The 23,510-nt window shown below is 47.3% G+C and overlaps 2 protein-coding genes across 3 annotated transcripts; both read right to left on the minus strand.

The window, feature by feature from the left end:
• Window positions 1-832: 832 nt before the first annotated feature.
• LOC114868127 (large neutral amino acids transporter small subunit 4-like) lies at window positions 833-17,929 on the minus strand. 2 transcript variants are annotated; one of them, XM_029171508.3, is made up of 15 exons: window positions 17,771-17,929; window positions 15,142-15,368; window positions 12,112-12,313; window positions 11,944-11,999; window positions 11,764-11,840; window positions 7,268-7,360; window positions 7,017-7,150; window positions 6,435-6,649; window positions 5,274-5,417; window positions 5,028-5,045; window positions 4,739-4,865; window positions 4,536-4,668; window positions 4,114-4,187; window positions 3,858-3,981; window positions 833-3,774 (listed from the first exon to the last, which is right to left on the minus strand). In XM_029171508.3, the coding sequence occupies exons 2-15, from the start codon at window positions 15,299-15,301 to the stop codon at window positions 3,613-3,615; spliced, it is 1,719 nt and encodes a 572-aa protein (XP_029027341.1). In that variant the 5' UTR covers window positions 15,302-15,368; window positions 17,771-17,929; the 3' UTR covers window positions 833-3,612. The 2 variants fall into 2 exon arrangements, with proteins under 2 accessions (XP_029027341.1, XP_029027342.1); XM_029171509.3 differs by lacking the exon at window positions 5,028-5,045.
• An 838-nt stretch (window positions 17,930-18,767) lies between these two features.
• Window positions 18,768-22,635, minus strand: LOC114868258 (unconventional myosin-Ic-like). Its single transcript, XM_029171707.3, has 10 exons — window positions 22,480-22,635; window positions 22,161-22,320; window positions 22,001-22,084; window positions 21,814-21,907; window positions 21,677-21,732; window positions 21,455-21,590; window positions 21,300-21,370; window positions 21,104-21,201; window positions 20,929-21,028; window positions 18,768-20,786 (listed from the first exon to the last, which is right to left on the minus strand). Exons 1-10 carry the CDS (start codon window positions 22,611-22,613, stop codon window positions 20,760-20,762), a joined length of 960 nt encoding a protein of 319 aa, XP_029027540.2. The 5' UTR covers window positions 22,614-22,635; the 3' UTR covers window positions 18,768-20,759.
• Between the last annotated feature and the right edge of the window lie 875 nt (window positions 22,636-23,510).

A 23,510-nucleotide genomic window follows, 5' to 3' on the forward strand; every position in this document is an offset into this window, starting at 1 on the left:
GTTATTCCTGCTCCTTTTCGGGAAGGTCATGCGTTTCTTTCGGATAAACAATCGACCTCCTTCAAAAGTGTTAATCCAGGAATCAACATTGAGAAAATGCCAGTAAGAGATGTGGGTTTGAAATAATAAAATACGTGGAATATTATCGCTTGTTTCCTTAATTTTATCACCCAAAAAAGGAGAGAAATCTGAAGTAACAGAGAAATGATGCTCATCTGTACAGTATGATTCATTGCAAAGCAAAAGGAAATAAATTCCATCAGAAACGGTCTGGGAAACGAGAAAAGATAATTCTTGCTGAACAGGCCTCTTCCTCCTGTTTCTATGGAGGGCACTAATCAAAGAAAAACACTCATTCATGCACATCTGTCAATGTAAGATAACCCAAAGTTTGCCTTTTACCATTTGAACCATGTTTGAGATGTTTGGGCTGACGCTGCTTTTGTTTTATTAGGAATAAATACCTTTATAGTATTCATGTTTCCTACGTTGTATTGTAAGAACTGACCGTCTCATACTGTGCAACCTTCATGTGTTCCCAGAGGGTGGAGAAGCTTGTGTGTCGCCAAACCCGTACTGTGAGAAACGAAAGCTCTGGTCCGACCTGTTTGTTTTGACTAAGGCAGGTCCACGTTTCTCTCTGTTGAAGACACCTGAGGTAACTGTCAACTCACAAGATCATCTATGAAATGATCCCCTCTATCACTTGTCCTATTATATTTGCTATATGCTCCACCCACAGCAGACTTAGCACAGGGTGAGTCTGACCCCTGCTGCTCCGGATCAGTACACAACGTCACACATTTCAATAAAGCAATCACAGACACACCAGTACAAATGACTGTGTTTATTAGCTTCCTGTAATTTTCATTGTAGTTTTTTCTTTTGGTTCACACAACATGACTCAAAATGACTGACTGAATTGTGCTACGAGACTAAAGGAAAGCAAAAATATAATAGTAGGTGTTAAAAAATACAAAAGTAAAAGTCAGATAAACAGTAAACCTCAAGAAAAACACAAGAGGTACGTGCAGCCGTCTGGATTTCAGCTCTGCTCATTTTCTTTCATCAAACATCATAAAAACATCAAATGGTGACACAATAGTTCAGAGTGACAGCGTGAGGGATCACAGCCTGAGTCTTTTGAGGTACAGCAGTGACGGATGTTAAACCGTTAAACCTGATAACTCACTTATTCACCAGTGCCTGATTATTACCATGTAGAGTTTACAGAACCTGATCAAGACAAACACTGTTAAAGTTAAGCCACAGTGTGAATAAGGGAAGTTAACGCGTCATCATCACCACATTTGTGTATCCGTCTCTGCCTGCGATCTCCAGCCTTGGATGCGCTCGTAGTTACAGTTGTACTTACCCTAGCTTTTATTTGTGAATTATTTTAAATCATATGTATATGATTTTGCCCTAATTTATGATGATGATGGTGATCAGTGTTATCTGCAATGCACAAATAAACGCTGACCTCACGCCAGAGTGAGCTGGATGGATTGAGTCGTGTCCTTGAACAAAGAAAAGCTGAAGCAGCCAAGAAAATAAAAACACAGAGTATCATGTATTCCTGCAGCGTGTCCACTGAAAATAGAAGGTTTTGGTCAAAGATTGCAGGTTTTTATTTAAATACCTATAGTGCTGGCATTGTTTGAACATTAGACAACATCCAACTCGAGAGTCGTAGAATAGTAGAAATGTAGATTTAGGTTTATATGGAAACTCTTTAATTACACAAGCTCACATACACATACTGTTTAACAAAGGGTCTCTCACATTTGTCATCTAACTAAAACTCAGCTAACTAATAACTGTAATAAATGTCACTCTCTGTGGTTTACAGATAACATGCAGCTGAGTAAGGATGAAGATGACAACAGTACTGATCGGGTGAGTTCCAGAACCGAGAGACAGGACTCGGCCACGACGTCCATGCGCGTAAAGGCGTCGTTCCACGTGAAGCCATACTTTGTTTAGTCCGGTATAAAAAATAAAAGCATCTTCTCACCATCAGGCTCTGAGGAGACCTCCTCAGCGTGTCTCAGCACATCAGAGGTCCAGTTTAGAAGGGTCGGTAAAGTGCATCGCGTGCCATTCGTTTCTCAACCAGTAATTCATTCGTCGGGGGGCATGCGGCGGCGGCGGCGGCGGCCTGTCTCTCGGTTCTGTCAGTAAACGTTTCAGGACGTTGGGATGGAGGGGTGGATGGGTGGAGGGAGCCGTGGGGGGGTGGAGGCAGAGGGGTCTGGGTGCAGCACATGGGGCTTTGACCCAACATCAGCTCTGCACATGTAGAGGTGCTCTGAGGGTCACGACTGATTCACCGCGTGGCGTTCAAAGGCCGCAGGACGGATCATCCGCACATTCTTCCGTCCCGTGTCATCCTCTACCTGTCCGTGCTTTCGTTCAAACATAAAGGCCGGCCCTCTATCAGCCTATCAGCTGTCTTTAAAACAACCTCCTCTCACATCTGCTGTAAAAGACACTCCAGAGGCAGCAGCGCAGAGTTACCACAAACTAATGAGAAACTAAAAGGACTCGATTCATCAGAAATGGCAACGAGGTTGGTTCTTTGGAGACAGTTGAAGTAGATTTTGGAGGTGACTTGTTGACTTTTGTGGTAAAATGACATCAGCTGCTGCAAAAACTAGCAGCTTTTGTGATTTAGCTTTACAGCCCATAAAAACTACACGCTTGGCTCTTTGTGACAGCGTAGACATCAGCACTTATTGCTACAATAGTGCACGACTCCAGACGTGTGTGATGGACGCAGGGCTCCACCTCTGCGCCGCTCTCACTATTCAAACGTTTTCCTCCTCCACATCTTCAGTTCGTCTATAGACAACAATCATATTGCAAAAGTACATACATTTGAGCAAAACAAGAAACAATAACATGTTCGAAACACATATAAGGAATCCATGACTTGATAGAAAATAACAAACCGACATGGCAGGTTGAGTGAGGTGATAATACGGGACCAGCACTGTGGATCATGCTGCATCATGCAGCAGCGCATGCGGAGGCCGAGACCGCTGTGTGTTCACGTCCCCACACGCGTCTCCATCTGCTACCAATACTGCTGCTTGTGAGTGTGTGTTCAGTTAATGCCCTCGAGCACAAGAGGAAGCAGAAATGTCATGACCGAATGTGCCGCTGTGGCACCAGGATGCTCAAGTACCCACAAACTGAACCATTAAATACACAGAGTAGAGGTCGTCGTAGATGCTGGAGTCTATGTTCACATTGCACCAGTGGGGTTTTTCTTTTTGGGAGGTGGCTTAAAAGCACAATGATGTCACTGAGCAGGTGTCTCCTGTAAATCCTCCGCGCTGTGGCTTTCCATTCAGTGGTATCTTCTTCTTCTGTGGTTCGTAGGTATGACAGACGGAGGCTAATCAGTAAGTGGAGACGTGTTCATGTTTCTCACAGTACATTCTCAATAACAGAGGGAGGGTGAACTCTGTGTGAACTCACAGTGATGTGCACTCATGTTTGATTCTGTGTGTGTGTGTGCGTGTGTGTGTGTGTGCGTGGAGGACAGATGTGGCCAGGTCCTTCCTCCTGTTTTCAGCCCGTCCCCAGTTCATAAGGACTCGTCCTCTAGACGAAAGCCTCGGGCGCGCTGCCGTTGTTGATCTTGGCGTAGATCTTGGGGTCGTCGTCGCGCTCGTCCCTGAGGCGCTGGAGGTGACGGCTGTGGCAGAGCAGGTAGAGCGGCAGGCAGAAGCCCAGCATGCTCAGCACCAACAGGCCCACGTTCACCTGGAGGCGGCATAATGAACCTGAAGTCAGACGACCGATGACGACGCTGGGGTGGGAGCAGATGCGCATGCGTGTGCTCTTACCCAGAGGGGGTCTTTGTCCAGGGGTCCCACCATGGCCATGAAGAGAGGCTGCTGCAGCAGGGCGAACAGAGCGCTGATCAGGGACTGCATGCCCGTCAGGCTGCCGAACTGAGAGGACGGATACCTGCAGAACCACCAATCACATCAAGCAGGCCTTTGACTAATGGCTATAGACCAGACTCTAGTAGTAATATCAGTACAATAATGTACTGATGATGATATTGGCGTTTATCTTTCTTCTATGTGAGCTACTTACACAGCAGCGTAGAGGCCTCCGACGGCTGAGTGGATGAAGCCTCTGACAATAGTGTGCAGGATGAAGGACAGAATCTAAAGAGGGGGAAGAAACAGGCACACATTTCCCATTAATAATAATAATAATAATAATAATAATAATAATAATAATAATAATAATAATAATAATAATAATAATAATAATAATAATAATAATAATAATAATAATAATCTTATGGCTCTCATCTTTGATAAAGAGATGCAAAAGTAAATGAGGGTGCAATTCTTCTGTTGTCCAGCAGGTGTCACCACAGACCCTCGAATTAGCAGGAACTGCATTGTGAATCACTGCTTGGAGCATCATGTGTCCCCCTCTGCAGTGTTAACTCTTTCTGTGAGGGGAAACAGCCCAATGTGTGTGTGTGTGTGTGTGTGTGTGTGTACCTGGAGGGGCAGGTTGGGGATGAGGCACGTGACTCCGAAGCCGACCAGCAGCAGGTTGGTGAAGATGAAAGCTCTGGTGGCGTTGAGGATTTTCTGGATCTGCTTGTCGGGGCGACGGGGCTGACCGGGCTCCCTGCGGGCGCAGCCGTGTTAGACATACCGTTCACACACTGACCACAGCACCGCTGCTGTGCGCCCCTCACCTCTTGGCCGTCTTGTCACTATCGTCCTCGCAGTCCTTGAGCCTCCAGTCCATGACGTAGCCAATTACAGGGGAAGTGATGAGACACAGGAGCTGCAGCACGCCAAAGATGGAGGTGTAGACGCTCACTGAGACACAGACACGTGTCTGTTATAAGTTATTAGGGTTCATTTTGAGGTTTTCTAACGATATGAGAGCAAAGCACACTGAACACTGGACAAGACAACAGGCGAACATGCAGAGGACAGAAACGGGGCCAAACGTCGGCAGCCCGGCCTTCGGCCTCTTACCTACTTCCATCTTTTCAACTGTAGCAGCAGCAGCAGGAAGCCAGCGTGACAGAAAGAGAAGAGGAGAGAGAGGAACGGAAACGGAAAAGACGGCGCAGAGTTAACAACGGTTCAGCCGAGCACGAAGCAGCTGCTGACGACTGTTAGGCTTCACGGAGCACAATACGGAGACGCAAACAGGAACCCAGTCAGATGTCAGAGGATGAAAAGCAGCTGCTCACATCTGTGTCCTCCACAGACACCAACCTGTGCTGAGGTTTCCACCGGTCAAAGACTCCAGGATGGTGTTCATGGCCCCCATGTAGAAGATGAGGCGCAGCTGGGTCACGCACATAGTGATGAGGCTCAGCAGGAAGATGGGGCTTAAGATGCTCTTCATGAAGGACTGAGCTGCAGAGGAACGGAGGGAGGTCATCAGAGTCCGCTTTAGTCCAACACACAACCTGCATGACGCCATTCACGCCTTTTTCAGGTGACGCGTGTTAAGATGCACCGGAAGCCGAGCGGCTGCAGACAGGTGGGCTGATCATTAATCAGAGCAGCGGATACCAATGGAAAATGGACCCAACTGCCCATCTGGACGAACCAATTAAAGGTCGGAGCACAGACGGAGCAGATGGTTTATTACCCGGCGCAACAGGCATCCACGCAGGGCTCCGTCATGTTTTATGAGGAGCTTCTAAACTCACTGAGATACATAAGAAGTCAGCAACCTGCCCCCCCCACACACACACACACACACACACACAAGGCTAATACCGCACCTAAACCCACAACAGTGTTCCTCAACAGCTGCCTGCCGGCATGTCAAGCACCCGCTGAGGGGCTTTTCCAAGAACGAGGTCCGAACCAATTGTCCGGTCCGCTGGGTACCGAAGGGGCCGTGAGGGGAGGCAGCGGCCGTCCCCCACGGGGAGTCTCCACCAGCGGATGTGGAGCAGAGGTGCAGGGGCAGTCTCAGGCTGCGGCGCCGGTAAAGATGCCGGTGCCTAATTGTTGCGTACAGATGTAGGTCACGTCCTGGGGTTCTGGTTCTGGTTCCGTCACTGCAGTCTGACGATTTGAACCATTCGTGTTTCTGGATGTGGGAGTTTCAGTGTACAGTATTAAGAAGTTTGACTTCTGAATTCTTCAACGAACTGACTAGAACAATGACTCAGTTCCCACCAGAGAACACTGTTCCTCTCCAGAACCGTGGGACGGGCTCTGTCTGGCACCGGGTCTGCCGCTCACTTCATTCACTCTACAGCGGCCCGGCTTGTGGCGCGCTCGGATGAATATTAATAGGTTAGCATGCAACAAACGCTGGCGCTGCCTTTTCTCAGGACTGAATTCTTCCGGCACAAAGAGCTCTAATGTTTTCCCAGAGGCACACTTCATTCCTCGGAGCTCGTGTCTTGGACTTACTCTCGCCGCCGGCCTTGCTCTTCACCTCCAGGTCCACGGTGGACAGGCACAGCTTGTTGGCCTCCTGCGTTGCCAGATCTTTGGACGGCTGCTGCTGCTGCTGTTTGATGGAGTTGCCCACGCTGAGGCGGCGTCCCACTTTGTTGACCTGATGGTAAAACTGCTTCCCGGTGATCTTGTGGTCGAAGCCCAGCCAGCTGAACTTGATCTTCACCCTGAGGGAAGGATGGAAGGAGACAAGGATCAGCACAGAAGAAAAGCCAGACGTTATCTGAATAAATAACGAGAGGAAACCGAGAGGGAAGAGGACAAAGTCAGCAGACTTGAGGAAAGAGGTGCAGACAAGAGAAACGGGATCCAGGAGATTGAGAGCAAAGCCGTCTGATCGTCTGGATTCATGGACTTTCCTGTCTGCAGGGCTCACTCACTGGGCCTCATCACACTGGGATTGACTGTTCATCAGTGTGTACTGTACATGTGTGTGTGCAGCCACAGGTCTTTGGAGAATACAAGCCGAGTCTATTTGAGTCAGCTAACAGCATTAGCGATGACAGCTTGTCTGCGCGCGTGCGTCTGTCTTACGTGAAATCCATGTCCTCTGGGCCGGGGAAGGGCTCCAGGGGCCAGTTGACGAAACAGTTGAAGAAGACGAGGCAGGCACAGCCGGCCCAAACCAGCAGGATGGAGATGAAGGCAGCGCCCAGGTCATAGATCACCTGCAGGAGGCAGATGGCGCCCAAACGAACGGGGAATCAATATCACGATAGTAATGAGTCTCTACGTGATAAATGGGGACGAGTGCAAGGAAGCAGAGATCGGGGGTCAAAGGTCACCTTGATGCCGGGGAAGGTGACGGCAGAGGAGGCGTAGGATCCGATCATGAGGGCGATGAAGGTCGACCTCAGGTCTCCAAACATGTTGGGGAGCTGTGGAGAACAGAAGAAACGAACACCCACAGGCGCACGATGAGCAATGATAAAGAAAGAGCCACAAGCCCAGTCTCAGCAGTCATTCATTTATCCAGACAGGATCAGCTGCTTTATTTAGCTCTGAGGACAGCATGTCAGCGCGCACACACACACACACACACACACACACACACACACACACACACACACACACACGCACACACACACACACACACACACACACACACACACACACACACACACACACCCTTAATGCCAGACCTTCTCCCTCTATACAGCCCCGCTTCACAGAACGTGGGCTTCGAGCAGAGAACAGCCTGTTCCTGCACTGTTTTGGTCCCAGCATTTGATCTGATGCAGAGACAGAAAAGGCGGAGAGTCGTCTTGCATAATGACACTCGACTCAAGACAAGAGCACACGCTGTTCTAAAGCCGGCGCAGTCAAAACAGCCTGTTTCAGGAAGCCACACAAAGAGCAGAGACGTCCTCTCTGTCACCGTCACCTTTGATTCACGGCATCCGGACGATAGACAGGAAATGTAAACGAACAGCAGCGGGTGAACGCTGGGGTCAGAGGGTTCATAGACGGAACATCTGCATTCACCATTTCCCTGCAGTTCCCACTGTCACCCGTACAGTGTGTTAACGGCGGGGGGTCTCGTTAGGCCGCTCCCTGAACCCTCTCAACCCACACCAGACAGGGGAAAGGTGGGCTGCAGAAACCGCTGCCATCCGTCCCACTTAACAAGGACTCGGGAGGAGACTGGAGACTTTTGGCCCAGTTGGAGCCGAGCGTCCAGCTCAGCAGCCGCATGCGGCCGCGGCGGATGGCGGCCAACACAGGATACGCATGCGGAGTCAACAGGTTCAGATTTCCTGACTGTCGCTCTCTCACTTCCCCATCCTTTTGCTTGTGTTGACTGTTTTCTGTCCAGCCTCTTCCAAGAGCTCCACGAATAGCACGGGACTTGGAAAGAAACAAATCAACCTTGCAATAAGGCACTGGATGACAATTATAAGGGGGGAGAGGTTCTCAGAAAAGTGTTTATCCTCTTGGCTGATGGTTGTGTTTCTGGAGGAGGCCTGGGAACAGGAGCCTTTATTATTATTGGCCTTATTCAAACCTGTCCAAACCTGCCACTTCAGATGGAGAGGACCCTAATTATGCTGTGTGCACCTCACACCTCCTTACAAGGAGCCTCACAGTTGCCACTGGCAGGAAATCCTGCTAACGCACGTGAGGCCAGGGGAGAAAATAGCGAAGTGCCAGATAGAAGAAGCACAGACCGCGTGCGCTCGCAGCAAACCAGAATCAAACCCAAGTCCAGCGATTCGTCTATTAAACGCTTGCGTCACACTGGGAACTTCTCTGGGTTTCGAGGTCTGACTCACAATCAGCTGCCGCCTCTTAAAATCATGTCTCAAACTCGACTACGCTCGAAAAAGAAGAAGTGGGCACGTCGGCGCGTCCAGGAGCACGAGGACAAGCGTGAGTCAGGGTGTTGGCGCGATGAGCGGCGGCGGGACATCAGTCAGCTGACAGCGGAGTCTGTGCAGGGCAAGGACTCCAAGCCGTGCACACATCACCGCTCAGCAAATATTGTGAGCGCACGTTTGACCCCGAGGCGGATCTGGGCCAGTTGCAGCCGGTTCGCTGCTCCCAGCGACCCAGTGCTAACGTTTAATGAAGCGGAGGAGGCTTCGTATGGCACAGCTGATAACCACACACCTACTCAGTAGCTGTTCCTCATCATTAACCACAGACAGACCTCATACCGTGTCCCTGCATAACACAGTGCATGTAGAGACTGAGGCCCTGACCCAACAGCGGCTGCCTCTCTGAACGGCTCTATTGTCGGCCCTGTGGTCACCCATGCAGAGAGTCACACACACACACACACACACACACACACACACACACACACACACACACACACACACACACACACACACAGAGGGCTCTGTGTTTGCATAACCAAACACTACGAAGAAGTCACCTGGAGATAAGAGATGGGAGCAGGTGCAGGGTTTGTGTTTGTCCGACCTGATCAGATACAATGAAAAAACCAAAACAAGCTCCAACAAAAGGTGAATACCGTGAATACGTGGGTCTTCTATTGACTGTTAATCCATATGATCCATATTATTTACTGTGACAAAACCAAAGTAGATATTGTCCCTACGCCAAAACATCCATACGTCCCTATAAATGTTATTATAATAGGGAAAATGCCTGCATTTACAAGCATCAATGCAGAGAAGCCAGTAAAAGCTCTCTCTTTACGCTCACACAAAGACTGTAGCGGCTCATTGTCCGTGTCTCGTGCTGGTATTTCTCTACCTGGCCTCAAAAAGCTACTCTGGAGTCGGCGTCGCCGGCTGAAACCTGCTCGGCTCAGATTTTATCTGGTTTGAGAGCGAGTGCTGAATGTTATCAGACCAATAGGTTTATTACCATGCCGGCTTCTTGGGGATGTTTCAGCAGAGACTGGTACGAGTTAACCCTTTATCTCCTAAACGCGTCATTGTGCACCGTTCTGAGATGCCATTTTTCCTCCATCTGTCGTCTACGACTTGTTTAACTAACCGTCCTTCTTTGCTGAGTGTTAAGAATCAAATGGGGGAAAAAAAAGGGGCCCAGTGAGCGAAAAACGTGCTGAGGCTCAAACCAGACGTGGGGAGGAGGAGGAGGAGGAAACAGAGAAATGAAATAAGGAAGAGGCTTTGCTGCAAGTGGAAACTTCAGAACCAGCTCTGGCCGGTCCGGACACGACTCCATCATCGCCGAGAGAAGCCAAGTGGGGCGTGAGATGAGCAAACAGCTGCCGAGCAGCAGACCGCTGGTCCCGGCTTCAGGCTGAAAACCAGTGAAGTTTAGCAGAGAGGCCGTATCTGGACGAGCTCAGAGACGTTTCTGCCCGAGGCTGAAAGTATCAGCAGAGTGGTGCGTGGAGTCAGTAATCAAGGCCTCTGTCTTCAGATAACAATGGAGTTTATTTGTTTCTTTGGCTTTTGACCTGAGCTGATAGCAGCCTGAGTGGACTGAAAACCCCATGCAGCAAAGGCAGCAGGAAATCTATTAAAGCTAAAACATGAACATGTTCCCAGATGGTCCAGTGACACAGTAACAAGGATTTAAAGCAGAGGTAATGCTCATAAAAAGGCTCCAGACAGAAAGTAGATTAGGGCAACGAGCGCAGCTACAAAGTGGAGCACCAGGAAGCAGAGAGCGCTCCAACACGTGCCGACAGCAGCACAAAGAACAGGAGGTGGAGCTCCACATGCTCACAAGTGCATGTGTGTGCGTTCGACGTGAGCGTAGAGGTGGTGGGTCTGAGAACGATTCGACTGTAACATGAAGCTGTTTACAAGTCCAATAAGAGGAATGAGGAGCAGAGAGGAATTAAGCACCTCCTCCTCCTCAGCTTCACTCCCTGTTTTCCATCTCAGGGACACTGAGTGCTGAGTGAGCGACCACAATGGGAGAATCAGGAAGTGAAGCAAACAAAGATAAAGAAACAAAGTAGGACAGGGACGAGATACAGGCGGAAAAAAAGCCAATAAAGCAAAGAAAAAAGCAGCGAGAGAGAAAGAATGAGCCGTGGACACGCATTCTGGTCTGCAATGACTGAAACCAGAGCCTAATAAGCCACAAGCATGTTTTGTATCAGCAGCGTGAAAACAGGACACCTGTCGAGACCTGCAGCGGCTGCAAAAGCCGTCGTGCTGTCATCGGCTGGAGCGACAGATACAGTAACGGCGCTCACGTTTTTACAGTGGAGCTCAGCTGAAACCGGAGCCCACGAAAACAAGCGGGCCCAGTAGAGCGAGGGGGGAGGGGGGGGAGTGTGTGTGTGTGTGTGTGTGTGTGTGTGTGTGTGTGTGTGTGTGTGTCAGTCAGGTCTGTGGGGGCACACACACACACACACACACACACACACACACACACACACACACACACACACACACACACACACACACACACTTCCCCCGCTGCTTCCTGTCATCTCCTGTGCAAAGCTGCGTCTCCGTCCTCTGACGTAGCCCGGAGCTGCTGCTTTTAACGCAGAGCTCCGAAGCCACCAGACGAGGGTTCGGCACATCTGTGGACCTGCACCGCGGGACACACACGCCGCTGAACTCTGTCCTTGGGTGGATGAAATAGTCATGAGGCCGCCGTGCAGAGCAGTGAATAAAAGAGCACTGATGCACACTCGCTCTCTCACGTTGTCTCTCTTGTGATGCAGCATTTTCTCGCACTCACTGCAACCAGAGGGTTTCCCTCCTCCTCCTCCTCCTCCTCCCGTCTACACCACTCCTAATCCTAATCCCTTCCTTGGCTCTGTTTGAACCATCTCTCTCCTCAGCTGAGTTCCTGTATCACAGTGATGCTCTCTTACCGTCAGCGAGGTGAAGGTCATGCACATTCCCCCAAATCCATTCATCGCCAAGGCGAAGAAGATCAAGATTGACAGGTCTGCAAGATAAGAGTCAAAGACACAGACGAGAGCAGTTAGCGCCTGTCCACGCCTGTGCGTGCGCCACTCTCAGATGACCTACGAGCTGCGTGAGCTACGTACTGTTGGGATCGCTCGCTCCGTAGGCGATGAGGAGGCAGGAGAAGGCGAAGCAGGCGCTGTTAAGGAAACAAGACGAGTGAGAAGGTTGGAACGCGAGCGTAGCGTTGCTTAGCGTAACATAGCATAGTTTAGCGTAGGGCAGCGCTCGCCTCCCGCCTCCCGTCTCACCTGCCCAGCAGCCTCAGCTTCCGCGGCCCGTACTTGTCCATCACGATGCCCATGGGGAGCGTGATGGCCGACAGCAGGAAGGAGCCCACGGTGAAGGCCAGGTTCAGCATCTCGTCCTGGTCATTGCAGATGGGCCAGCCGTTCATCTCCAGGTACTCCTCGCCGGCCGACGCGTTGGAGGCGTTGGACGTGGACGTGTTTCCTGGAGGGCGACAGGACCAGACATTGAACGCCGCGCCAGCAGAACATCTAGCTCACCTTCTGCTACAGAGCTTTGGGAACAGGTTCGCTGCGATTCTGCACAGACCGACACGTGATTATGGTGTCTGTCTGAGCTAAATCAGTTTGAGCTTCTGCGCTTTTCCGAGCGCTGAGCTGCTGATCGAAAAGTCAGCAGGCTCATTAAAGGTCACGTAACCAAAGCATGGGGGAAAACAACACAATACTGGGTAAACAGCCACCAGAAATAGCCTCATCTGAACCCCTGCATGTGCCTGAGGGAGGTGGGGGGGGGCAAACACAGTGTACCGGGTCCATGTGGAGTCTATTTTAGTCTATCTCTATTAGGCTGCTGATATCAACAGGCAGACGGAGGAAAACAACCCTCTGTCACCTTGACTCGTTTCTCCTCAAACTCATCAACTCAGCAGAAACTAAACGGGTCACGTGTGACATGGAAAAGCCTCAGAGTGGGGTTTTTTTCTCATTATTTTGGGCCTGGGGACAAGTTGTCAACTGCAGCTCAAGCCCTTGGTAAACAGAAATGAGAACCAGCCTCCCTGTTAAACCAGCTTAAGGTGCAGGAGAGGAGGGAGGAGGTGTCGACACCAGGGGAGAACTTAGCAGAACAACAGGAAGTTATTATGTCATGCGAAATGCATCCATGTGCAGAAAACTGGCCCCTGTGGGAATGGAAGTGGGTCAAAGGTGACACGATATAAAGACTGTGATGCTGATCTACCCGATGCAGAGCTAGAACAATCAGATGGTTTACAGTGTCACCTACTGTACTGTCAGATGTGTCCAGCTCGTCTAGAATAAGGCGCTAACTGAGCTAATTAGTGCTAAAAGCAGAAACAGGGACAGAAAAGTCGTCCAGTAGATTCTGCTGGATTTGGTTGCAGACTAATTGACATTGAGCAGGAACGGTGGACTTAGTGGAGCAGTCACTATTGACCTTCATTCATCCTCTGGGGAGCATGAACATCTGCACCACATGACGTGTCCCTCAGAAACCAAATGACAAATGAGGCTGTGTTGGAATAAAATGTGGGGGGTTTCATCCTCTGGGGGACATGAAAATCACTGTGATGTCTTCAGTTCAGACAATCTTCATCTTTGAGCATAAGTGTGCCGGTATCTGATCCAGGAGCCCTGCCTGATAGACCTTTTTGTCAATAAATGGATTATGTGCTCCACCTCTGAGGCTGATGTTGGACGGGAGTCAGAGCATTAAGTGCTGACTGTTGGACTAACACAAGGAAGCAGCATCTGTCCCCAGCGGCTGCTGACTAATCAAACGGCTGAGTCAATACAAGCAGTGAGTTGACCACACACACACACACACACACACACACACACACACACACACACACACACACACACACACACACACACACACACACAGCGGGAGGTTATCTCCTGTGTAAAGTTCTGAGTTCACTGTAGACCGGCTCTCCTTCTGAGGGTGTGGATGTTTCTTCAGTCTCCTCTTACAAACACAAATGATTCATTGATTATTAGAATGACTAAAGCCTCTGTTTCCTCGACGTCTCTCATTTATCATGTCTTTATCAGGGCAGAGGAGGAAGCGAGGAGGAGCCACGCGGCCGATCCTGCCGTGTACACATTGATTAGCCTCTGATGAATAGCAGCCATTAAACACACAAGGGAATGTGACAACAGGCAGTGTGTAATAAGTGTTGTTAATACTACTACACGTGACACACTGACATGTAAATGTAAGTAATTGTGACAGGAGGCAGAAAACTGGTTGTGGCAGAACCGGACAAACAGGCCGAATAAACTTTCACCAACTAATGGATGACTAATGGATACTGTAGTGACTACAGTAATTCATTGGGACTTTTCAGTTATAAAAGAATGCGCCTGCAGAAACACAAAGAAGGAAGTCTATGTTTCACTTTGAGTTTTCTTGCCGTGGCCAGCGACTTTTCACATAGAAGGATATAAAAACTTCCTTAAAATGTGAAATCTTATATGTTTCACATTCATAATGGCTTCAGGGGCACTTCCACCTCCCAACAGAGGCAAACTGAGTGAATGCTGCATGTCTGCACACATGTGGCTCAGCTGAGATACATGTGCTGCTTCACTCATGGAAGGTCAGAGAGCAGGAACAACAAGAAGCTGAGTCAATAGACTTCACTAAACCAGACAATGCTGCCCTCAGTGCAACATGAATGAATGATGAGCTCTTCTTCGCCGCAGACTGCGTGTATTGTATTTGCTGACACACAGACTTGCATTAATTTATACTTCACACAAGCATACAGTGTTGGTGACAATGCCTTTCAAATGGGCTTGTGTGATTGTGTGACTGAATGTGTGAGAGCAAATTAACCCTCCGAGGCTTTCATCACTGCTCCTTTGTTGAGGACAGGCCCAGAGAAACACAGTCACAATCAGAGGATCAAAGAGACAAGCAGAGAAAACAGCCTGAGCCAGAGTCACTGTCGGATGAATGGCCTCCTCACATCTGTCTGCAGCAGAGGATTTCTGTTGTCCTTGGTGTGTTTTGCCAAATCATGACTAGGAGAAACTAAAGTTCTAATCTGACTTTTAATCTGAATTTACAGACTGAAATACCAAAATCAGAGTTGAAATAACCCTGCTGGTTTTAAAGCACCTGCTGCTGACATATTGATGAAATCATAGCTGCTGGGTTTTTAAAGTGGACCCTAATTGTGTGTGCTTAAATATTTATTATTACACCCACTGAATGTAAAATACCCCACGGGGGAAACACAAAATCGGAGGTAGAGATGACGTCATTAGCAGCTGACTCACGTGGGCCACTGCACAAGTACGAGTAGAAGCCCTCGGACTTGAGCATGATGAGCAGGGATCCCCAGCCGAGCAGCACCGCGGAGAAAAGCAGGTTCTCGATGACCGCCGTCACCGCCATCCACCAGCGGCGGGAGAAGGCTGTGGCCAGAGTGGGAGCCATGTCAGCTGGGCTGGAGTCAGCGGGGCACTGGGCTGAGTGGAGGCGAGGGAGGCCTGAGCCTGGAAGCCTGGAAGACAAGACGCAGGGAAAACCTGTTTAATATATATGCACTTTTGTACACTTATATGTACAAAAGTGTTAATGTCACAGCTGGTGGAGTTGAATCGGTTTTTACCAGTTGAGGCCCTGACAGGTGGTTTATTTCAATATCAGATATGATCATTTATTATGTTTTAGGAAACAGAAAAGTCACAATAAAACTTATGGTAAACAATATTATCTCTTTATTTTACAATACTTAATATTTGTATCACTCTGATCATATAAATGTCTTTGTTCTGGGCTGAGGAAGAGGAAGATGATGAAGGTCTCCCACTGTCAGAAGACGGATGAGGCCCTTGAGTATGAACACCTCGGAGAATATTAACGTTCCCGCCCTTGAAGGTTTGTGATTGGCTGCAGATGTTAACAGTCGTCTCCTATTGGCTGCTGGTGACACAACTCTTGCAGTAGTTTCTCGCTGACGGTCATGTTGCATTCAGACCCAATGCGGGAGGTAGAGAAAGGAGTATTTCCAAGACTCTTTGTTGCTAAAACATGTTGTTCAGCTTCGGTTTATAAATCAAAACAACACAAAGGTGCTGAAAGCGGTGTGACGACGCAGGATTAAACAAAGCTACATTTGAAACGCTAGACACCATCAAGTGTCATTGTTGTGTCAAATGAAAACATACAACTCACCACATTTTCAGGCTTTTTGTTTAAAACATAAACAGATGTTTCATCGTCAATGTTTTTTGGTCGCAGACTAACTGAAGTGTTTGGAGTGTGACGAATCTGTGATAGTAATTACTGCTTACTGCCGCTACAAGAGTATACACAAAAAAGCCACTGCACGTGAATGCAACACGAGATCCATCCGGTTCGAACCGGCGAAGCGCGAGATTCTGAGTGTCCTCTGCTTGTTTTCACTATCTATTGTGTTCAGCCATCAGTAAAAAGGCAGCCACAGTTCATGTCATAATATAGAAAGATACAGAAACACACGTTAAAAGTAAAAAAATTATAAAACAAAAATAATAATCTAATGAGACGCCCATTTGATTTCCACTTTAAATGTAGTGTATATGCATAAACAAATAACACAATGAAGATAAAATAAACTAGAAATTATTTATTAATTGTGTAGTATGGAACTTGTTCTCATTCTACACTGGAAACATAAACAAGACCTGACTTGAATGCATAATACACAATAATATTTACAGGCGTCGTTGTTTTTGTTTCCCTCTGCTTTACAGCTGTTGAGTGTATTGGAAAATATCATAAATGTGTAGTGACACCTACTCGGTGCCGTGTTTATAGTTTGAGGGAAGGACTATTTTCGTATATACAAACTTGATGTCACTCTTAGCACCAATCCCTGAGGACCGTGGAAAATAAACAGCTGCAGAACACGACAGCAGCGCATATAAAAGTTGGTTTGGATTTCACGTGTTTTATATCTGCAGATCAGCGTCGCCGTCGTCAAACTGAGAACAATAACACCAAGTATATTGCGGTGAATCAAGAGCAGCGCTGAAACTGGTCTGAACTGGACTGAAATCATCCGCACAACACACCCCTCCACCCTCCACCCTCAGCCTACGTCGAAATAGCTAAATCAGAACACCCTTTTCCGCTTAGTACCTTCAAAATAAAATTTAGCTAAATTTACTCGTGCTACTTTGGCTCGCACTTCGATTAGTCTTTTTGAAAACAACAGAACGTGGATGTATACAATGTGCGCAGCATTGTGACAAAGACTGGTCGTAAACAGCAAACCAGAAACCGCTTCCCGCACTCAACAATGCTATCTAGCTGCTTTTATTTTGAACAAAACCCATCTATTCCACCGGTTGTCTTGGCTTAACTTTCTGCGACTCTACCCAAAAAGCGCTCAGCTGTTCAGCATCAACAACAGAACAGGGGAAATACCGTCGTGCTGCTGAAACAAAGACAGTTATTTAGAGGACGGCTGACAACCACGCACTCCCGGACACACGAGCCCCGACTTTTATCCCGCTGCAGCCGATTCAGTGACATCGCACAGGGGCTTGTCTCAAAACATTTAATTAAAACTTCCATATAACACTGAATACGCGTCAAGTGGAAACTGCACCCAAATTATCTGCTCATAGTTGAGCTAAACGCGTCTGGGTGTTTTGTACAGGACAAACCAGTAACTAGAGGATTCAACATGGTTTAGCTGATAAACACAGATCTGAAGTTGACAGGCAGTGGTATCGCCACTGCTCTTTTCCTGTAGTCACCCAACATAAACTGACAGGAAATGCTTACAATGACGGAAGCCTCATGCTGTGTATTGATGCCAGCGGTGTGTTATGTCACCAGGAGATGGAGATGCCCAGCGTGAGACGTGCAGTCTCTCTCCTCCAGCCTGGACCATCATCCGTGCGCGCAGCTTACCTGAGTGTGTGGATTCAGGGACCGCAGCGTCGCTCCGTCCTCAGTCAGGTCCAGACGTCCTTTAACGACGAACACTCAGAGCACCTGTCGAAATTCATATGTAGGACGTGTCTTTGGTTTCTTTGAGGCAGTTTCTCCACTCATCCCTCATTGCTGCCGTCTTATAGCGGCGCAGCAGCCGTGCACAAACAACACGGGCTTCCTATTGGTCCGTGGCTGAGCTAGAGACCCGCCGCAGCCAATCACAGAGCTCTAACGCTGCACGCGTTTGCCTCAATACTAAAACATTGTTCACCTTGGTGTGTGGACGCGGACTGAACAGCTGTTCCCGAAAAGGAACGACGGTGAGGTAAACAACACAATGGACTAATGGTTAATTTATTCATTCTAGTACCGAAATGGGAAACAGTCAGCACAACACACAGAATTCATATTTTTCATATAAACAAAGGTTTAGCGTTAACTACATTAACTACGAGCACACATCAAAACGACGGACACGTCAAGACAGATGTAGATAAAGTTAAAGTATTTTGAGTACTCGTGTAAAGGTCGTAAAACTTCGCAATGCACAGGAATCAGTTTCTATTGTGTTTATAGCTGTAAATCCCCCCAGTGTGCGACTTGATGCAGTGTTTACGAACTTGATGTCCGAGTTGCAGTTCTTAGAAGTACGAGAGGAGAGAGTTCACTTGGTTCCCAGCACCGCAGGAATAAGAGAGCAAGGGCGACACCTGCTGGCTGCTCTGAGTCAGGACAGCGGAGGAGAAATATCAGAAAATTACTATGACTATTTTAAACGTTGTCACACCAAAAGCAGTACACACGATCATTTTATGGTAAACTATTATTTTTTGTTGCAGCAAAAGTTGGACTTCACACTAACTTATTAGATTCCTGTAAAGTCATTAACACTTTTCTTCTTATTATTTTCTTCCACACTGAGGCATGTTACAGTAAGTTTGGCTGCACACAAAAACACGCACAACTAAAATACTTGTATTTTTTCAAATTTATTTATTCATTATATCCTTTAGTATCTTTTTAGTGTGTTGGCATAATTATACATTGATGCATACAGTAAGTCAAGTTTGATAATAGGAGCGAGTCTGAAAATCAAGAGACAAACAAACAAACAAACAAACAAACAAACAAACAAACAAACAAACAAACATGATCTGGTTTAACTAGAGAAGGAATATTTCAGGTGATGCAGGGGACATTTCAGATACACCTGCTCAGGACCAGACATGTCTCCCATGTCCACATACAGTAAACCAGTTGTATTGCTATCCAACAAGGCACAGGAGCGAGCGAAACAAAAAGCTTCATCTCCCCAGATGTTTCAAACATGACTTGGTCTGAAGCCGTCGTTTATAACACAGGACAAACTGTACATACACATCTCTGTCCTGAAAAAAATTAAATCAAAAATGACATTAGATCATACAACACAGCATCACTCTAAATCTTTGGCTAGTGTAGCTGTAGTGCAGTAGCACAGTTCTGCCTTGGCATATTGCACCCACCTCGCCACCCACAGAAGAGGTTCTGTCACTAAGAAAAATGGTGGAAATGCAAAAAAACCATCGAAAAACATTTTGGAGCCCCCCCAAAAAATGTAGTTACCGTTTTTACCTTCAGTCTTTGGTTTCAGCTAAAGGACAGCTATGGGTCAAAGGTCAGGGATAGGAAATCCTATCAGACATAGAGTCACATCATATTGTGGAAACGGGTGATTTCAACATTAGTTGGTGCGATAGAGACATGATAAAAAGGCGAGAAGGAATAGTGAGAAGACTGATACAGCTTTCACACATGTCTGCAAACAAGCACAGGCAACAGACGTTAGTTGGACTAGCATCAAAGCAGGAAACTAGTTTGTCTGTGGCAACCAAACATTAGAACCTGCATCTGTTAAGTCTAAATAACACAATAACAGAGAAAATCTGATGGTTCAATGTGCACAAAACCCAAACTGTCTGCGCGGTTGTCTCCCCTTTGGACAGAACTCCCTGTCGTCATCTGAAATAGGAGGCTGCTCAGGTACTGGAGGCGTGTGGAGGAACAGAGTGACAACAGGTTACTTGGTTCTGAACAAGACCAGTGGACCGCCTCCTGTCTTAACTCGACTCATTCTGGTGTCGAGTGTCATGGTTCACATATGTACATCTGTTGAACTCACTCTTCAGGAATAAATTAGCCAAGGAGAAAGGCACAAGCGCCTGGCGTGAAGGCGAACGACTGCCCTCTCTCTTCACCTCTACCTCAAATCGCTCTCACTTACTGTGTTCATTTTTGCAGTATTTACAGTACAGGCCCATAATAGGATTCTTGTAATATATTCAGTAGCATTTTATCTATTTCGATTAAGTAAGATACCACTTGCAGTTCTGTACCAAGCATCACCGTCTGATTCAGTTTATTCTTCTTATCCCTAAACCTCTCAGCGCCTATCTCATACTGTTGACCTTGTTCTACACGCCTTCATGCTTTAAGAACCCAGTTAGAGACAATCCAGCCTTTTAGTCAAGTAGCATAAAGAGGCAACAGGAAACTAAACTTAGTAGCCCCAACTTTCAACAATCCCAATCTTCTTTTTGTTTCATATTTGGACTCTTCCCTAATTATTTTCTTGGTCATGTTTGCAAATAAACACGCATGGTTTAAAAAAAAAAAAAAAAGCACCAAATTACTTGTTATTCCTTGGCCTCATCTATAAAATCTGAAAATTCAAACATTATTAATTTCATATATATATATATATATATATATATATATATATATATATATATATATATATATATATATATATATATATAAATATCTCAATTAGTTTTGCTGGATTCATTTTCATTGGAAGCACATGCCACAGGTAATGACAGCTAACGTCTGATTGGCTTAGGCAGAGGGGAGCCTGCGGTCATGTGACTGGAGGATGGGCGTGGTCAGGGGTACATGGGTCCAGGCGTGTGTATCAGAGCGGCCATCATCTGGAGTTCAGCCTGGGAGCCGTCTGCAGGTTAAATCAGAATGAACCTTTAAATTCTACTGCAACTAAATGCTGCTCTGAAAAACCTGTTGCAAAATTAAATCATGGATATTCACAACCCTTATAATTTAAGTGAATGAATTTGAAGACGACTGAACCCACTCACCACTGACAGGTGTCCATTCTTGGCCTTTGTCACTAGTAGCTCTGATCCAGGTGTGAAGTCTATTATCCCCTCTTTACCTTGACTCACTGTAAATGTTATACTAGAAAAGCAGCAGGATCAGCGGTTAGAACTGTGTAATGTGTAATCCTACAGAGTTCATTTCTTTGCTTCTCACCTGCCCTGGTTGATGTTGATGCTGTTGAACTTGTCGGCACAGATGATGATCTTGGTCAGGGTCTCGATCACGTGTTCACTCTCCAGAATGACATCTCCCTGAGAGGATCACAAACAAGCACACAATGAAGGCTCATGCCCTGTACTGTAAATGCACAGCCTGTGATGAGTGAGGCGGCCTAGCAGCAACACGTCACCTTCTGTTTGTTGTCATCACCGGGCACGTGCAGAACGAACAGGCCGTCACTGAGGGAGCTGACGGAAATACCTGCAACGGAAAAAGGTTTGTGCTTTAGTGAGAGCAACGCAAGTGAAGGATCAATTAACAACCCTTTGGCTGTTGACCTCTGACCTTTGAGAGTGTCGTAGTTTATGCGCTGCTTGAGTTTCCCTTCCTCTACGATGATGGCGCTGTTACTGGTGAGCAGCAGCTGGCGGCGCCGCGGCTTGTAGCCCTTTCTGTCGTACTTGGTAACGGGCACTGCATACTGGAAGCAGATCCTCTGGTCAAAACACTGATGACAACTGAGCTCAGACTGATCTTTCAACTGTCCATTACATCAGAGGGACCAACCTTCATCTTCTCACTGCCTAGAGCCTGCAGCACCTTGGTGTTAATGTCCTCTCCATCTGAACACGAAAAGACAAATTCAAATCTTCCTACACAAAGCAGGTGAAGTATCTGAACTAGGAGTTACAGTAAAGTCTTACTGAGTCTTGTCCTGACGAAGAGTTTGGGCACGCTCTGTGGGTAGTTGTCCTTCTTGTCCTTAAACACCTCACTGGCGATCATTTTCTGCTCCATCTACTCACACAGAGTGAAGGACGATGATGAAGCAAATGAAGAAAGCAGCAAAACAAAGTCAGTTTACAAAAAGCAGTGTGAGGCAACAATCACCTGGTGTTTCCACTCGAGGTCGATCTTCTTGCAGTAGCTCCACACCATGTTGTTCATGCACAGCTTACGCAGATGCTCCGACGCCTGAAACACAGTTTGCAAAGAGATTTTAGGAGAGACAGAGTTTGAATAATAAACTTTGATTTTTCTCCCTGCAGACCTCAGTGAGAGCAGCGGGAGGGGTCGGCCAGCTCTTGTCCAGGACGTTCTTGGGCAGGTTCCTGTGCAGGTTCATGAGGAACGAGTAGCGAACATAATCCAGGAAATACTCGTTCTCTGGGCAGCGTTCCTTGTGGCGGTAAATGAAGCCCTTGATGAACCTGAGGGGAGAAAAGGATTTTAGGAACACAACACTTGGCAGAAACAGTTCGTTCATACCAGTGATTCACAGGAGGCATCTATTGAAGCAAGCACGAGCATCATTAGATCAACAACCATCAAACGCTATCTGCTGTGTTCTGGGTATTTTCATCGTGTACCTGCGGATAGTGTCAGCAGCGTCTCGTCTGCGTTTGGCTCTCCTCCTGGCCAGGATGCCCCTCCACCACGCCTGGATGGCTATAGCTGTAAAGCAGATATTCAAATCATGACACTGTGGATTATTTGCACACATGCTGTAGTTGAAAAGGTCAATATTATTCCAGTGGAATTACTTAGAGCAAGGAAACACCCCTTGTTTACGTCATGGCTCACAGCCCCTGTTAGGGAAACTGTGGATTCCCTTGTACTTCTTAAGCAAAACAGACACAATTAGTTGAGACCTTCTTTAGGATATTACTTGCAAAGAGTGAGCAATTTACAGCAAAGGCAACTTCCTCTCACTAAAGAAAAGAAAAGAGTACAGCTCATAATATAGTTGGTTTTCCACCCGGGGAGGTGCATCATCACAATACATGGAAAAATGTTTCCTGCACAAAGCAATCAACATCAGATAAAGATGGTACACACAGGTACTCCCTTTTCTTGAAGAGCAGAAGTGTTTGCTTTAATGAGGTTACAGCAAAATAAATGCCCAGAATGTCAATGATCAAAAGGCAGTATATTTCCAACAGCCCCCACCTTGAGTCAACTTGGAACAACCCCTCCTGGAGTTGCACAGAGCGGCGTGGAGGGCGACGGCGCCGACACCAGCCCCACTGACATCGACTGAGAAGTTGGTGGAAGCTGGACCGTCATGGGCGACCGACGTCTTCTCAGACGGGACCACAGCGGCACAAAACCAGACCAGGTTGTCCTTGGACCGCCACTTGAAACAGGAACAGAAGTGATCCTCATCGGACCAACAGGATGCCTTAGACACCTCACTGGCGATCATTTTCTGCTCCATCTACTCACAGAGTGAAGGACGATTATGAAGCAAATGAAGAAAGCAGCAAAACAAAGTCAGTCAGTTTGCAAAAAGCAGCGTGAGGCAACAATCACCTGGTGTTTCCACTCGAGGTCGATCTTTTTGCAGTAGCTCCACACCATGTTGCTCATGCACAGCTTACGCAGATGCTCCGACGCCTGA

The sequence above is a fragment of the Betta splendens genome, chromosome 13 (genome assembly GCF_900634795.4).
Source record: "Betta splendens chromosome 13, fBetSpl5.4, whole genome shotgun sequence".
Lineage (NCBI taxonomy): Eukaryota > Metazoa > Chordata > Actinopteri > Anabantiformes > Osphronemidae > Betta > Betta splendens.

What these genes read in the sequence shown, in the direction of transcription:
- LOC114868127 (XM_029171508.3), bottom strand. Translation starts at nt 15,301, where the DNA reads ATGGCTCCCACTCTGGCCACAGCCTTCTCCCGCCGCTGGTGGATGGCG. An exon ending in AGTGACAAGACGGCCAAGAG is followed by an intron (nt 4,669 to 4,738) that starts GTGAGGGGCGCA and finishes CTGCGCCCGCAG; the next exon opens with GGAGCCCGGTCAGCCCCGTC. An exon ending in GGAGGCCTCTACGCTGCTGT is followed by an intron (nt 3,982 to 4,113) that starts GTAAGTAGCTCA and finishes GTGGTTCTGCAG; the next exon opens with GTATCCGTCCTCTCAGTTCG.
- LOC114868258 (XM_029171707.3), bottom strand. Translation starts at nt 22,613, where the DNA reads ATGTGTGCAAATAATCCACAGTGTCATGATTTGAATATCTGCTTTACA. An exon ending in ATCAACATCAACCAGGGCAG is followed by an intron (nt 21,029 to 21,103) that starts GTGAGAAGCAAA and finishes CTGCTTTTCTAG; the next exon opens with TATAACATTTACAGTGAGTC. An exon ending in AGAATGGACACCTGTCAGTG is followed by an intron (nt 20,787 to 20,928) that starts GTGAGTGGGTTC and finishes TTTAACCTGCAG; the next exon opens with ACGGCTCCCAGGCTGAACTC.